Source organism: Rhea pennata, chromosome 8 (genome assembly GCF_028389875.1).
Source record: "Rhea pennata isolate bPtePen1 chromosome 8, bPtePen1.pri, whole genome shotgun sequence".
NCBI classification, from domain to species: Eukaryota; Metazoa; Chordata; class Aves; order Rheiformes; family Rheidae; genus Rhea; species Rhea pennata.
In genome coordinates this window covers 21,245,194-21,260,361 of record NC_084670.1, presented here as the reverse complement: position 1 = coordinate 21,260,361, position 15,168 = coordinate 21,245,194, and the positions used below count along the sequence as shown (strand labels likewise).

At 37.1% G+C, this 15,168-nt stretch overlaps 1 protein-coding gene across 2 annotated transcripts in view; it reads left to right on the top strand.

Moving 5' to 3' along the window:
- Window positions 1–14,940, top strand: part of PLPPR5 (phospholipid phosphatase related 5) — a 65,917-nt gene extending 50,977 nt beyond the window's left edge. For both annotated transcript variants that reach the window (XM_062581247.1, XM_062581248.1), the window contains 3 exons: window positions 994–1,170; window positions 4,246–4,365; window positions 12,723–14,940. In XM_062581247.1, the coding sequence (XP_062437231.1) occupies window positions 994–1,170; window positions 4,246–4,365; window positions 12,723–12,755 (330 nt within the window). In that variant the 3' untranslated portion in view covers window positions 12,756–14,940. The remainder of the gene's footprint in view (window positions 1–993; window positions 1,171–4,245; window positions 4,366–12,722) is intronic.
- Window positions 14,941–15,168: the final 228 nt, after the last annotated feature.

The following is a 15,168-nucleotide window of genomic DNA, read 5'->3' as shown; positions in this document are numbered from 1 at the left end:
TTCCTGCAGAGAGGCTTCCAGTGTATTATTGCAGTGATAGGCTCTAAAATTGGTCTAAAAAGTGACAAAATTTAGTTAGTTGAAGTATAATATTTCAGTCAGAAACTTTCAAGCAGCCTTAATGCCAAGATTTAAATAGCCACTGGAGAGTGGAAATTCAAAGCCTTCAGCTTTGGAATTCATTTCTCCAGTCAACCCTTTAGAGCTTGGAAAGTGGTGGCATTAGCCCTGTAATCACTAGTGAACCTATCCTTTGGGCAGAAGAGCTGCTCTGTTACCAGATAGTGCTTTGAATTCAGTACTATTCAACATGAACAGTTCGACTGAAAGCTGGGCAGAGATGGAGATCTTGGTTTCTTGGAATTGACAGCATAGAAGTTTCTATGCTTCTAGACTGGTCTGTGTGCTGTGGAGGATAGGTACGAAATGCTGTCAGCATCTATGAAATAGAGATGTGTTGGTCCAGCACTAGCTGAAACTATTCAATTTTATTTGTAAAAGTATATGCTGACATTTCTTTCAGTTCTCACTATTTTTTGACAATGTCTGCTTACAATTAGCTTGTTCAATGTGTGAAGAAGAAAGGCATTTGCTGATGAAAACAAGCTCTTCATCTAGTCCCTGCCAAGTCAACATCTTTTTCTGTTATTGCCAACACTAGGCAGTGAAAATTTAGTCTCTTTCTTTACCTCTTTCTGTAAACAAATACATACATTGAGAATAATACAATAGGATTGTCTAATTTTTCTTTGGGGGAGGTAGGGGTTTGGGTTCATGTAAGATTTGAAGTTGCTATATGATCTATGTACCTAGAGTTTCTATATTTAGGTAAAGGGTGTGAAGACTTCATCTAGGGTTCAGCATTCTGGTTTCTTCATCCCAAAAAAACAAATAGGCACAGTCTGTTCAAACCCAAATTACAGAGATTTTATTCAGCAATTAGTGAGAGATATTATTGATCAGTCTTATACTTTCCTCTTTTCTAATTTTCAGATGTATATCACCAAGACAGTAAAAGCCAGAGGAACAAGACTTGCAAAACCTGTTCTGTGTCTGAGCTTAATGTGCTTGGCTTTCCTTACTGGAATCAACAGAGTAGCAGAATACCGAAATCACTGGTCAGATGTAATAGCAGGATTTCTAATTGGAATATCTATAGCTGTGTTTTTGGTAAGTGTATATTTGTTTCACTATTTCTTGAAAAATATCACTATATAATTTTGTCTCTCGTAACAAGTACTGGTAGACTAGAGTTTTCAGGCAATTAAATGTGAAAGAGGTGTTTCTATTCTTTAATATCAGTTTCCTTAGCTATATTTTCATAGACTCAGAAATGTCAAATCAAGAAATGACTGATATTTATCTTTTTTGACTTATAACCCTGACTGTAGAATTTCACTCAATAATTTTTGCTAATTTGAGCAGGTGTATATCTTTCAGAATAACATCTAGTCTAGATTTTGTTTATAAGGTATTAAGTTTGGTATAATGGTGCCTATACTGATCAGAGAGTAAGTAGCATCTCTCTTCTAGCTTTCAAGAAGGCCTATTGAATTTCTTTAAATGTTCATTTATATTTAATTTGAATTTTTTTTTACTCTGAAGTAAAAGATTCTCATTTGGCCTTTTCTTTTTTGGAACTGTGTTCTGATATTAGATCTTTAGTCAAAGTTCACAGTGAGCAGTGTCTGTGTCAGCAAGCTACCACCTATATCTATTAATCACCTTTGCTGATAACTTCGGTACAAGACTGTAACATAGAGAAGTCACAACTGTTTACTGCTTGCAAGTTTGTCTGCCTGGCACCTAGTATTAGTACTAAATGCACCTTTGAATTTTTTTTCCCCATAAAAACATTTTTGAACTTGATTCTTGGATCTCATTGAACTTTACTTGCCTGAGAACACTCACAGGAATGTCTGAGGTGGGTGTTTTCACCCTTCTGGCAAATATGTGGGCAGTTCTGGGTCTCCTTAAAATATACCTGCTGGCATTTCCAACATTCCCCTCCACACAAGGTGTCCTGTATTTGTATTTGATTGTTTGTTTTTAAGAAGTTTCCCATTCTGTTTGTGCCCCTTGAACTATAAAAGGGAATAGAACAGATGTCTGTTCCCATATTTTTTTCTTATATTTTGTGCTATATACTGCATAATCTCCTTTAACTAGCACAACATCAAATTTACTTGTTTTTTGAATAAAATAGAGTTGGCAAATTTGCTGCTCAGCTGAACATCTGAATCAGCAGAAAACACTAACAAACTGGTTATTCATTAGGTATTCCTGGGAAAACTGTGTATTTTGTGAATAGCATCATTAAATTCACAAAATGGTTGCAGAAGTATTTCCATTTGAACAGATATTTTAAGGAAGCAAGCTAAAAAATAAATCACACTGATGACAATTTTCTGTTTAAGAAAATTTGCAATAGACTAACTAGCTATTGAAAAGAAAGAATTACAAAGCACTGAAAATTAGGATTTTTTGGGTTCTTACCTGTCAGCTGCAGGAAATATTTACTTAGTTCAGGGATGTATATTTCAAACTTATCAGTTATTACCCACATAAATTTGTGCTTGGTCATGAGCCAGCAATGTGCCCTCATAGCCAAGAAGGCTGATGGTATCCTGGGATGCATTAGGAACAGTGTTGGCAGCAGGTCGAGGAGGGCGCTCCTCCCCTTCTACTCAGCCATCGTGAGGTGGCATCTGGAGTACTGTGTCCAATTCTGGGCTCCCCAGTACAAGAGAGACATGGAGCTACTGGAAAGAGCCCAGCGTAAGGCTACGGAGATGATCAGAGGGCTCGGGCATCTCCCCTATAAGGAAAGGCTGCGAGAGCTGGGCATGTTTAGCCTGGAGAAGAGAAGTCTGACAGGGGATCTTATCAATGTGTACAAATACTTTAAGAGAGGGTGTTAAGGGAGGGGCCAGACTCTTCTCAGTGGTGCCCAGCAACGGGACAAGAAGCACTGGGCACGAACTGAAACACAGGAAGTTCTATCTGAATATAAGGAAGAACTTCTTCACTGTGAGAGTGACAGAGCACTGGAACAAGTTACCAGAGAGGTTGTGGCATCTCCTTCTCTGGAGATATTCAAAACCTGCCTGGATGTGATCCTGTGCAACATGATCTAGCTGACCCTGCTTGAGCACGGGGGTTGGACTAGATGATCTCCAGTGGTCCCTTCCAGCCTCAACTGTTCTGTGATTCTGTGTGCTTTGCATGAACCATTAAAATTTCTGCTCAAGGTCCAGTATATGCAAAAAACCTGATTAATTAGAAGTGATTGTCTGATACTGATATCCTGTACCCTCACAATCTCATTAATAGCCATTATCACTTGGTTGTGATGCTGTCAGATGGCACTGGGTGATAATCATTTAAACTGTGCTATTTAGATAGATAAGTGTTCTCTACCTTACCCAGGACATGTTTTGGCATGTATCGCCTTCCTAAACTCTTGTGCGAGAGTCACTGCTATACTTGCTGCTGTCCTGAGCAGGCTTGGAGTTTAGGTTCTGCCCTGGGGTAGGCACCATGCCTCAGCTTAACTGTAGTATCATAATGTCCTGTCCTGCTGCCAGGCTTTACCTGTGCAGATCTATGGCCAGACAGGCAGCACTGGCTGTGCTGACTGTGATTGCCTTCAGGGCTGCCTTGATAGACCGCTCATGCTGCTCCTCCTGGCTGTGCCATATGCTTCCCAGGGCCTCCCCTGATGGGAACTTTCAGTGCTATGCCATCTCCATGCCGGATGATAGCCCTGCTTCTGGCAGTTCTCTAGCACTGTATTTCCCTGTGTGGGGACCATCCTTACCTTCTTTTAATCTCTTTTGCACTCTCCTTTTGAGAAGTTCTTTATTAGTCTCAGTTTAGATTGTACTGGTCCTTTGTAGGTATTTAAGATTATTGTCGAATTTTTCTGCATGTGCTCTGGACATCTGCTCATTATATTTGGTATTTTATTACAATTGGTATTGTATTACTTAGCTTCAGTACTAGATCTGCTTTTAGATAAGAGGATTTTTTGTACTAGGATGATGCATGTAACAATAAATTGCTTGAAATTCTTTTGTCTTGTAATTAGAGCTTTTCTGTAAAATGTGAACTTCATGTATCTGTTTCTACTGTAAGTTGCGATCAAAGGAGGTATCAGTTCTGCTTAGTTAAGAATGTTAGGATCCAAACTCCAAAAATAGAGTTGTTCTTCAGCTATTCTGTTTATCTTCTAAACCCTTTTAGGTTGTTTGTGTGGTAAATAACTTCAGAGGACGTCAGCCAGAGCATGAACATTCTCATATGGATAATCTGGCCCAGATGCCAATGATCAGCATCCCCCGAGTAGAAAGCCCTTTAGAAAAGGTAATGTCTAATGTTTTTTTCAAATGTTGAAATACAATGTAGCTTTGCTGGAAAGGTGATTCCAAACTACCTTGACAAGAGTGCCAAGGTCATAAGATGTAAAGAAAGGAGATGTAGCAGTGAAGAAGAAAGAAAGGAAGAATTAATTCAGAGAGACTCCTGCTGGGAAACTCTTTGTGTTTCTTCCGAAACAAGCTCTACCAATCAGTCTAGTTTACTGGTTTGGCTGCTCCTTAAAACAGTCACTGCTAAGTCCATGGAACTGGGCTGAGTAGATCTGAGGCCCTCTTTCCTTGAGTTCCATCAGTGATTTTGACATATTGGCTTAGAGTCCACAGAGCCTGGAGTGCTTAGAAAAATGAAATCTAACTCTGAGCCCACAGCCATGTGTGGGATTATGCAGTGGATTTATCCTATTTGTGTTATTTACCCTGTTTTTGGGGTAGGTCCTGACAGTAGTGTTCAGGATGGAATGCAGTCGCCTATGGATCAGTTATGGGCCTTTTATCATCAGGCACCTTTACAGCCCCAGTACCAGGCAACTCCCCACATAGAAAGGCTGGAGATCGTGTATTTTCACTAGCAATGTTGCTATAGTGGGGCCTGCACCATCAGGCCAAACAATTGAACGAATGTGATAATAATAAATAATAAAATGGGCCTTACATTAACTGCACAAAAGCTGTGATGTTTGCCAAAGCAAATGTGATTTTGGATTAGAACATACTAGGAATAGTCTCCTAAGTATGTCAAGACATTTTGCGTAAGTATTGCAATATGTTTAAAATTTTAGTTTTCTGTGATGAAAAGTTCTGATTTTGCAAAGATGTTGTTGTACTCTGTCAGCATTAGGTAAGGTTATGTCAGAACAATTCTGTGAGCAAATAAGCACTGAAATAAATAGCATAACAAAATAAAGAGAGTGTTTGAAATGTTTTCACCTTGAGGAAAGTTCGAGCTATCAGGCAAATTTTAAAATTCTAATTTTTCTAATGAGCTTATCTGTCATTATTTGTTAAAATCTCTTCAATTATGCCCATATTTGAAGATTGTAAACAATTCTACATTGTGTAGGTACCAAAATGATGTTTTACAGCATCCTTTTTAATCCAAATTACTGCTACTACTTCATTTTTGTATTAAATGTAAGAAGAAATGTTTTTAGCCACTTCCCAGTGTATGTTCGTCACTCAAAATTGATAGAAGTTGTCCTTTATTAAGAATTGCTACTAGTACTAGATTTGCTATTCATTTCTTTGGAAGGGAAAGGAGAATTATTTTCAAAATGATCTAACAAGCCTTTTTGAACCAAATGTGTCTAAGTTACTTCTGATATTTTGTATTGAGGAGGTCACAATCTCAATTGCTTGAACAGGCAGTTAGATGATAAATTTGCATCTTTAAAACAACCCATTCAGTAAGCTCTGTGAAACCTCAAAACAAAGCAAGATATTGGTTGGCCTAGAACATGCCATGTTATTAAGAACACCTCTTATTTATGTGGTAGGCTGTCCTAGGATAAAAGGCATTTGTGCCGTCATCATAGGTCATAAATGTAGATTTTCTGCAAATTCTGCTTGCCCGAATTGCAGTTTGGCTGCTGAAATTTTTCATTTCTTCAGAGAATAAAGACTTCATCTTATCTTGGTGGATCTATCCAATTTGAGCCCCTATTGTTCATGAGGAATGATACTATCTTTCTGAGATTTGATCTAGGCAAGACTGAGATGTCCTCTACCATTTGTGAATTACCCAGAACTCCTATATGAAAGACCTTTCCTTCTGAACTCACATTCACACTGCAATGGAGAGTAGCTCTTTGCTGTTATGAGACATCTCCCAGTTAAGTAGAGAACTACCAGCAAGGTGTTACACTTGATATGATCTCAGCTTATGGATCCTTCTTTCTCTCTGTTGCAAAGCCTTTCTTCTTTCCAAACAGAGAGGATGAAATGGGAGGATGACTATGGAGAGAATTAGTTATTTTGGGGAACACTTTCTTCCATTTCCATCTCCTAGAAAATTTGAATTTGGATTAGCAAATAATTAATTTTTTCTGAGTGCTTTAGATGGTGAGCTTTTGTAATTTTTAAATGTTTAGTCTAATGCTTTTGTATAGGAGGCAGATTCTTCTAAATAAAGGGCACTAGGAATAATACTTATGCAGAAGTAGGGTTTAAATATGTCTGAGTTTACTAACACCACAAGAATGATTTGCTTCTTAACTCTCTTCTTACTTTACATCCTCTGTTCTTCTCTGGAAAAGGAGACATGCTAGGTAATTGGTGTGCAGCTTGCCTTTTGCCTACTTTAGCTATGTGCAAATTACTTTTCACTGTATTCCAGATAGGGCTTTGCTAGTTTTGCATTCTGAATTCTCATATATTCATATTTGGCTTATTTCAAATCTGTTTTGCTTTATTCTCAAGCTGCAAGCTCCTGTGCAATTAAAGACTATTTACTGACAGAAATTAGTCACTAAGAGTAACACAGATCCTGACTGACTGAAGTTATCATGGGCTAAGGCAGCACTAGGATGAAACAATACAACTCCATTATTTATATTTAAAAATAATAATCACATGGATATCTCAGAGCAAGCAATTCAAAGATGCTGTCATAAGGAATGATTTCATTAGAAAATCCCATCAGGTAGGAGCTCACTCATTTTGCATCACAGTTTTATTATAAACTTCATCCATATATAAACAAGCATGTGATGCATCACACAGACCTGGGAACACCTCATTCTTCTTTTTCCGGCTCTGATACCTCTGATACCAGTGCTTTTGCCTGCTGGAAGAATAATGCTTTTGCCATGCTTGGCATGCTCTCTGTGCTGCTACATATGAAGTGCACTTAAAGAGGAATATACGTACTTGGAATATTCTGAACTGAGCCTCTGCTGGTTAATGACAAGGGCAGGTCACTTCTGTTTAATTAATTGTGATGCATGCAGATAATGAAGCTGTTCTGCACAGGTACCCAGTTTTTGTACACTTCAATAAGCTATAGTTGCAGAGTGTCTCCTTGAAGAATCCTTGCCAGAGCTGGCTCAGCAATGCAGACTTACTGCTTTCAGCTTAACTGCATTTATCCTCAGAATTAATGAAAAGAATGAAAGCCAAAAAAACTCATCACTCACCCACCTACTTCTTTCTTTCTCCTTTGTCTGACCTTCTTCATCTCTTACAAGACAATTCCTGTTTCAGTTGGGTGACCCTCTCCTACAGAGGAGTGGAGTGCCTTTTTCCCACTACCGTTGAGACTAAAGACTTTTGTTCTTCTCTTGCAAGAGTTCTTGAAAAATACGAATGTTACAGTTGGCCCTTGGAATAGAATTTAAAGTTCAGCTTCATCCATTGCAGTCACAAACCATTCTTCCTGTTTGCTGTTTTGGGAGAGACTGGCCATTTATTTCATCACAAAGTCACCTGAAATCAGGCAGGGCTTACAGAGGGCTAGTAAAAGTCTTATAGTAGCTATTGATTCTATTAGCCTTTTCTTATCGGTATTCTAGCTTTGAAAAATGGAATGCAAAGGAAATATGGAACATTTTAGGAAAAATAACATAAAGCTAATTCAGGTGGTAGATAAAATGCTGAGGTAAGAAATGTTGGGTTAAGATAGGCACTGTGATTTGTCTCCTAGGGGATGAGATGATTACTGCACTATCGCTGATCGTCAGTGCCTTCTGCATCTCCTCAATATTATTTATTTGCACAGTGATTTCTCTGAAGTACTCTGACCGCTGAGTTGAATCTGTCCCCATAATCTCTGCTTGGAAACCCTTCATGGCGTTACTTCTGTCGACAATGCCCGTGTACCCAAACACAGTCACTGTCCTCTGTTTCATTGAGCCTTCTTATACTCTACCTGACTCTCCAGCATGACTGAGCTAGAAACAGATAGTTTAGGGTCTTTGCCTTCATAGATTGCCCAGCCATGTTTTCTTTTGAAACAGTCATTCCTAAGTGTTAATGGTAATAAGGATTTGGCATTCTTCTCAGAGTATATGACATTCTTGTTTCCTAGCATACCGATTACTGGTTAGTACCAGGGTTAATTGTCCCTGCCTCAGAAATCTTGTCAAGTTTGACGATAGTTCCTGTCCTAATGCATATATGCCAAAGGTGATAGTGGAGACAAAACCTTAGAAAGAACTGTGATATTCTGATAATGCTCAGTATATGTAATAGCATAGATCCCTCTTATATTTCTGATAGGATTTTAAGAATGGAGAAGCTTTTCCTCTTCTGTTGTTCAAGTGTGCTACTCCGTCTTGGTTATTCACAAGACACATAGGATAGCTTCTTGAAAGTGTCGAAAAGAGTATTTTTATTTTCAATTCTTGGAGTTACTGCTTTTTCCTTGATTTGAGCTTTTTAGTATTGGGGAATCTTTCATTGGTGTGTGCTCTTGTGTACACATACAGCAGCATAGGGAGTCCTGTTTGGTCCCTTGACCTCTCTGGTGAGAGTGATCACTTGTCACTGAGCTTGCAGGCTAAAGGCAAAAATGTTTTAGCTCATCATGCTATGTGCAAATGGATGAGTGGGGCTGTGTCTTTATTTCTGTTGCTTAGAACTATTTTAACTGAGAGAAGTGCAAATAACTGTTGTGTTTGAAGTCCGGAAGAGTACTTGGATAACCTCATAGGCAATGTTTTAGTACATGAATACGTATCTCCGTGAGGGCTTGACTAGATTGCATGTACTCACATTAGCTTATGATCCGTTTTTCAGATTCCTGTTGTCATAGTGGTGTTCTCTTGATAACATAGCATGTTACAAGGCCTATAATACAGCACTCTTTCACACACAGAAACGCATACCCAGGTGAGGCAGCTCATGAAAGACCATAAGCAGTCTTGTTCCAAAGTCAAGCATTTGAATTTGCGCTTGTGTCCTGCTCTTCTGCTTAAATCTGCTTCAAGGGGATGGTTCAGGAAGTATTTTTATTTGAATGCCAGCTGTGATCACATCTAATTTTCAAATAAAATGATATGTAAAGTGGAAATGGAACAATAAATTCAGTGTGACCTCCCCAAATATACATGCTATAGGTGTCACAGGATCAAGGTACTAGTAATAATCAAGACAAACCTTTACAACGAAACTCCTTCAAAGCACGCATCATTGGGTTCTTCTCCTGGATAACAGGAATGAACCATTTTGAACATCCTCACATAAGGCAATAAACGTATCTGCGCAACAGCGCACTTATGTGTTTGTGTATAGAGTTAAAGCAAAGGCAGATGTAGTGTGCTAGCAGCGTTCTGTGCAGGTCTGCAAATTTTTAAAATGGGTGAATTTCACCTGAACTTAATCTTTTCTCTAAAAATGTGATTCATCCAGAAAATCATAAAATATACTTACTTGTTGGCCAGAAAGATGTTATGGTAACTAAAACATAGTTATTTTTTTTTCTCGCTTGCTGTAGTGATATTTTTCCTTTTCTTTTAACAAACTCCGCTGTCTGAAGGAGTACAGACAATTGTAAGATTTGTGTTCTCAAGAATGGAAAAAACTTTATAGGTTTATGATTATTTCTGAGTATTTGTAGCTTTATTAATGAGAGTAGAACAAAAAATTTCTGGTTTAAACTATTAAATTTGTATAATGAAAACTACAAACCACAAAAAGCTGACATGGACTTCTTCAATGCTTTCACATTATGTAACAGCTTATAAACATGAATTAGTTACAATCTTAAATTGAGATATAAAGATATGGATAATTTTGCCCCAGAAACCTGCACTCAAGGCTTAGCCGTTAGCCATTTGCTTTCTGTTAGTGGTGTGAGAGCATGGTTATGAAGCATGCTTTGTTTACATTGTGCTGACACCAACTTCATACTGTTAGTTTGGAATGAATAATACAGAACCTGAGGTCCGTATCTGTAAAACTGATAAAGCTGAGCAGATCCTCAGCATATTCTAATTCTTCTGACTGCTGTAGGTGAAATCATTTTCCGCAAAGTTTTAGGAGCTGGGGGTCTTGTGCATGTTTTTTGCTTGTCTCCTACGTCTGCGTGAATCTTTGCTGTTTGTGGTTAATATTTCACACTGAAATTTGTCACAGTAAATCTAAGCAGAAGTAAAAGAGCATATTAAAGGAGTTTGAAATGCAGTTATACCAGAAGGATGCTTTTTTTTCTGTAAAAGGAGTCTCAACAAGGCTTATTGGTAATTTTGCCTTAGAAGATGACCTATGAAAAAACCCTGCATGAATCGATATTAGTAGTTCTTACCATTAGCAAGTAGTTGTAAATACTAAATATAAATATATAACATATATAAATAGCAAATGATTATAAAGAAGTACTGTGGGGAAAATTTCACAATAGCAGCTCCAGATTCAGTGAGATAATTCAGTGTATCCTCTATCCCCTACTGAAGGTAGATGACCAACCAATTAAAGTGTCTTGAAATGTTTATGTTTTGTTTTCTAATTAGAAAATTGAATTTTACTTTTCTTCTGTGGAATCAAAACTTAGAATCACCGACATTTGCTAATGTTTTTAAACTGTAAACTTTTTTGCAGAAACTTGCACACTTTTTTTTATCCTTTTGAATAGTTATTTGCTATGGTTTAATCACTGTCATTTATTTAAAATATGTTAATTCTGTTTTGGAGAAAAATATTCGTACATGCTTATGGAAATTTCAGGTTTTCAAAACTGTCAGAAGATACAGCAGGAACATTGCTAGACCTAAAATGCATACTTTGGTGGAAAAAAAAGAAAAGAAAAAAAAGAAAAAACTTTTCCTCCTGGGCACAGTAGAGATATGACACAGTGAGAAAAGGAGCAAGGCTACCAGCATTGTTTGGAGAGGGGGAATAAGAGGTGGTTCTCGCTTGCACCGATTCAGGGTGCCCTAATCCCTTCCTATAATGTAGAAATCAAAGATTCTAGTCTGCCTTCTCCTCCTTTCCCTGCAGACTGATGCACAAGTGTCCAAACAGTTTAAGAACTAAGAAAGCTAAAGTTGTGCAGTAGTTTTCATTGTTTTCCTACATAGAGTTAAAAAAAAAAAAAAAGAAAAAAGCAAAAGAAAACTAAGCAGAATGTAGTAAAAATTGCCTGCCCCTCTGTGAAGTTTTAATTTCCAGAATTTGAATCATAAAGCAGTCCTCCACCCTGAAGGCTGCTAGGAGCAGGGTCAACAGCGGAGGGAGAGCATTGAAAAATGCCTGGTGAACACTGCTCTAAGCAGCAGTAGAAGTCAGGCCAGCTCTTTCTGCGGAGCATAAGGGAATTTTGAAGACTGAGAACAACCTTCCTTGAAGCAAAAAGTTGGAATCTGTCCTACTTGCCATGAGTTGCCTAAATTCTCTCCTCCTCTTCAACTTATACCTGCTTGCTCTCTTCTCATGACTTTGATCTGCTTCCAGAGAGAAAGTGAAGTGATGAGAAATACGAAGTGCTTTATATGATACTATTTCTCTCTATACATTTTTGTGCTGAGGGAGAAACATGTGGCTTTACATCACGACTCCTTTTATTCATTTTACGAATTGTATGTTTTTAAAAAAATGATAGCAGTAAAGGATACTGTGCACATAAAGGAGACATACAGTTGCTTGCAGAATCCAGTCCGCTGGATTCTGCAGATATCTGTACAACTAAGTTTCCTCTGGCATAATGTTTGCAGAGGCAGTTGCTTAGGCTAGAGCATGGAAAAGTAGGAAGACTTTGACATATTGCACTTCTACTGTATAGAGGCACAAGTAGAATTAGTCATACCCTGAGACACATCTTCACATTTGTTAGAATCCTCATGTTGAAGGAACTGGGAAAATAACACTGGACATAAAGAGGACATTGCAATGCTTCTGAGGAAGAAGTTTTGAATATGGCTTCTTCTCAACTGTGAATGCCATTTTGTTGTAGCATTTCACTTCTTGATTCTATGCATCTAGCACATGGGGAACAATTAATCTTTAAAAAATGCAGCATCAAAATTGTATTAACACTGAAATAGCATAGTAGAATCTGTCAGAAACTGTATTTTTCATTTTTAAGAGTTTTGCATTAAATTATAAATAAGATGCAACTAATTTGATTATTCCCCTTAAATGTATTTTTATTAAATAACAAAGTTAAAATATTGTAGAACCATCTACCTAATTGCTTTGTTCAGTGTATTTACATATATAGTCTTTCAGCATTTATCAAAGATTTGCTGTGGGAGTGAGTGGAGAGCACTGCAATGAAGAACAATTTTATTTAATGCAAAACTCTCCAGGTGAAAAGCTGTTCCTAAAGCAGAAGATGCAACAGTTTTCACAATGGCGATTGATATCTAACTGGTTTCTGGGGTTTTATTTGTTTATTTTTCCTTTAACTTGTAGAACCACATCACGGCCTTTGCAGAAGTCACATGATGTTGATGCTGATGTTTATTCACTCCATTGGACTTCATCTCTTTTCACAGCCCACTCATGATAATTGCAGTTTATCAAAAATAAGAAATTTTTAAAAGTCCTATTTCTGACTTGATTTTTACATGGTTAAAATGATACCAACATTTTTAAGAATTCTTAAATATTAAAATGGCACTTTGCTTTCCGACAAAAATATTAAACTGTTTACGTTTTGGAGGAATGGGATGAACTGAGCACTAATTACATTTATCCTAAAATACCCTTTATTTTGGCTTCTCATTGGTTTTAATGGTTCATGTACCTATTCCAGCAGTACTTCATACTTTGATTTGAATTTGATTTTTAAAATCTACATTTTTAATTCAGCATGAACATGTTTCCATTTGAGGCAGTTTCAGTGTATAAAAACTAGAAAAAGATTTATGTTCTGTATGAAAATGCTGTTTGCACATTGTATTACACTGTATTCCATGTAAGATATCATTCAAACTGTATGTTATATGTAAGACTGGTGCTTCTGCTTTTGAAGAGGAAAAATGCCAATTTTTACTGTAATAAGTATTGTATCATAATTAAAGGTTTATTTATTTGAATATTTTCCTGACATAATTGTAGTTGAATTGTTGTTTGGTAGTTCTTGAATGTCTTTGATGATATATATGTATCTAGGTTAAAAGAGATGAAAATAATATAGAAATTTTGATCATTGATATTCTTTATTACTGATGATATCCCATGGTAGGTTAAGGGCTCCATTCTCAACCCAGCATATCTGACGGGAAGTAGTGCTAATCATAAAACATCTAAATCATTCGAGGAAGCCCGCATCATCTTCTCACATGTTTATTGTACAGCCCAATAAGATGCTGGGAGAATGGGTGCTAAGATCTGAGAATATACGAGTTATTTCTCACTGGCTCAGTGAGAAGAGTACATATGTGTTTCCACTCTTCATTTTCACCTCGGAGCACTCATGCAAAAAACAAAATGTCTGCATAAAGCAACCAAAAGAGGTGGAATTAATCTCTAGGAAGCTTTCTATCTCTGTATTTCAGGGCCATATTCTTGCAGAAAGAATATTCTCTGTCAGTCTGTGCAGTGTTGACAGGAATTGATTTTTTTCAGCATGAGGCATTGGTATCATGTCTCATTTATCACTGTGAATAATCAAATCGAGTCTCCCCTTCCAAAGACAGCCTTGCTGTCTATTCATAGCGAAGTTGTCCTATAAAAATTGAGAGCCAAATGGATTTGAATATTGTAGATACTGAAGATACTTGTAGCATCTGCCAGAAAGTTTTCCTTTGGCAGCAGTGGGTGCAACACTACCACTATAAACACATCAGAAGTAGTAATGTTCAGTGATATGTTGAAACATCCATAATATTTTAGGCCTTAAGTTTTTCCTAATATACTGTATTCCCTTTGCATTAATCATTGGTAGAAGTTGTTTGAAACACATGACTGTAGAATCAGGTATATATTTTATATGTTGAATTTTAATGCATTCCCACATAGTCATCCAGGGAATATATACTTTTTGTTTTAATCTCTGCTTTCACTAAAATTCTTGCTTACCACTACCTAACTACTGCCTGGGAAGCAAAAAGTGAGGCCAAGTCTTCTTTGAGTGCAGTAGAGCATATCTTACAAATGCATTGTACTAAGCTGAGAATTAGAGAATAAAGAAATACATCAGTTTGGAAGAAAGTCTTAGAATAGAGCCCTTAGCTAAAAGAAGGTTACTTAGATGATTGAAAATCCACCTTTATTAGACTATCAGCTGTGTTTACAAAATTGTAGTAGGCCTAAAATTTGTTTCATTGTGTTAGGCACACTTACTCTTCCTTTAGTCTAGTTCTTTAGTGTCCAAGATACTAATGATTCCTCTGTGTGCAGATTTAAATGAAATCTTCACTCATTTTTGCATGGTAGCAAACCTGCGTTTTTTATATCTGATTTATAAGATTACCAACAGATTCTTTTATGTTAAAAGAGATTACTCTTTTTCAGTGTACTGTATATAATCAGCTTGTAACTGGTCTCTTTCTCTCTCAGGATCTTTCCCAGTCAAATATTTGGGTTAAATTTATCATGTTATCTCTGTGAACCAGCAGTGAGAAAACAAAAAGAGATATACTCTGCTGTATAATGTATTTTTAAATAAAATAATTTTTCATTCATATGTACTGTACTTTTTTAGATATCTGCTCTAGTTGCATATTGGTTGATAGTCTACATATAGTGAAATGATGATTTTAGAATTCAATTGCATTTGATGATGACTTTTCACAGTCAGGAATCCCCACAGTTAACCACTTTCCCCTAGAGGTGATTCTGGTGCAACTGAAAAGGAAGAGAGGAAGAGCTGTATTGCAGAAGAATCCACGGTTTGTTGGTGATTGACTCCCTG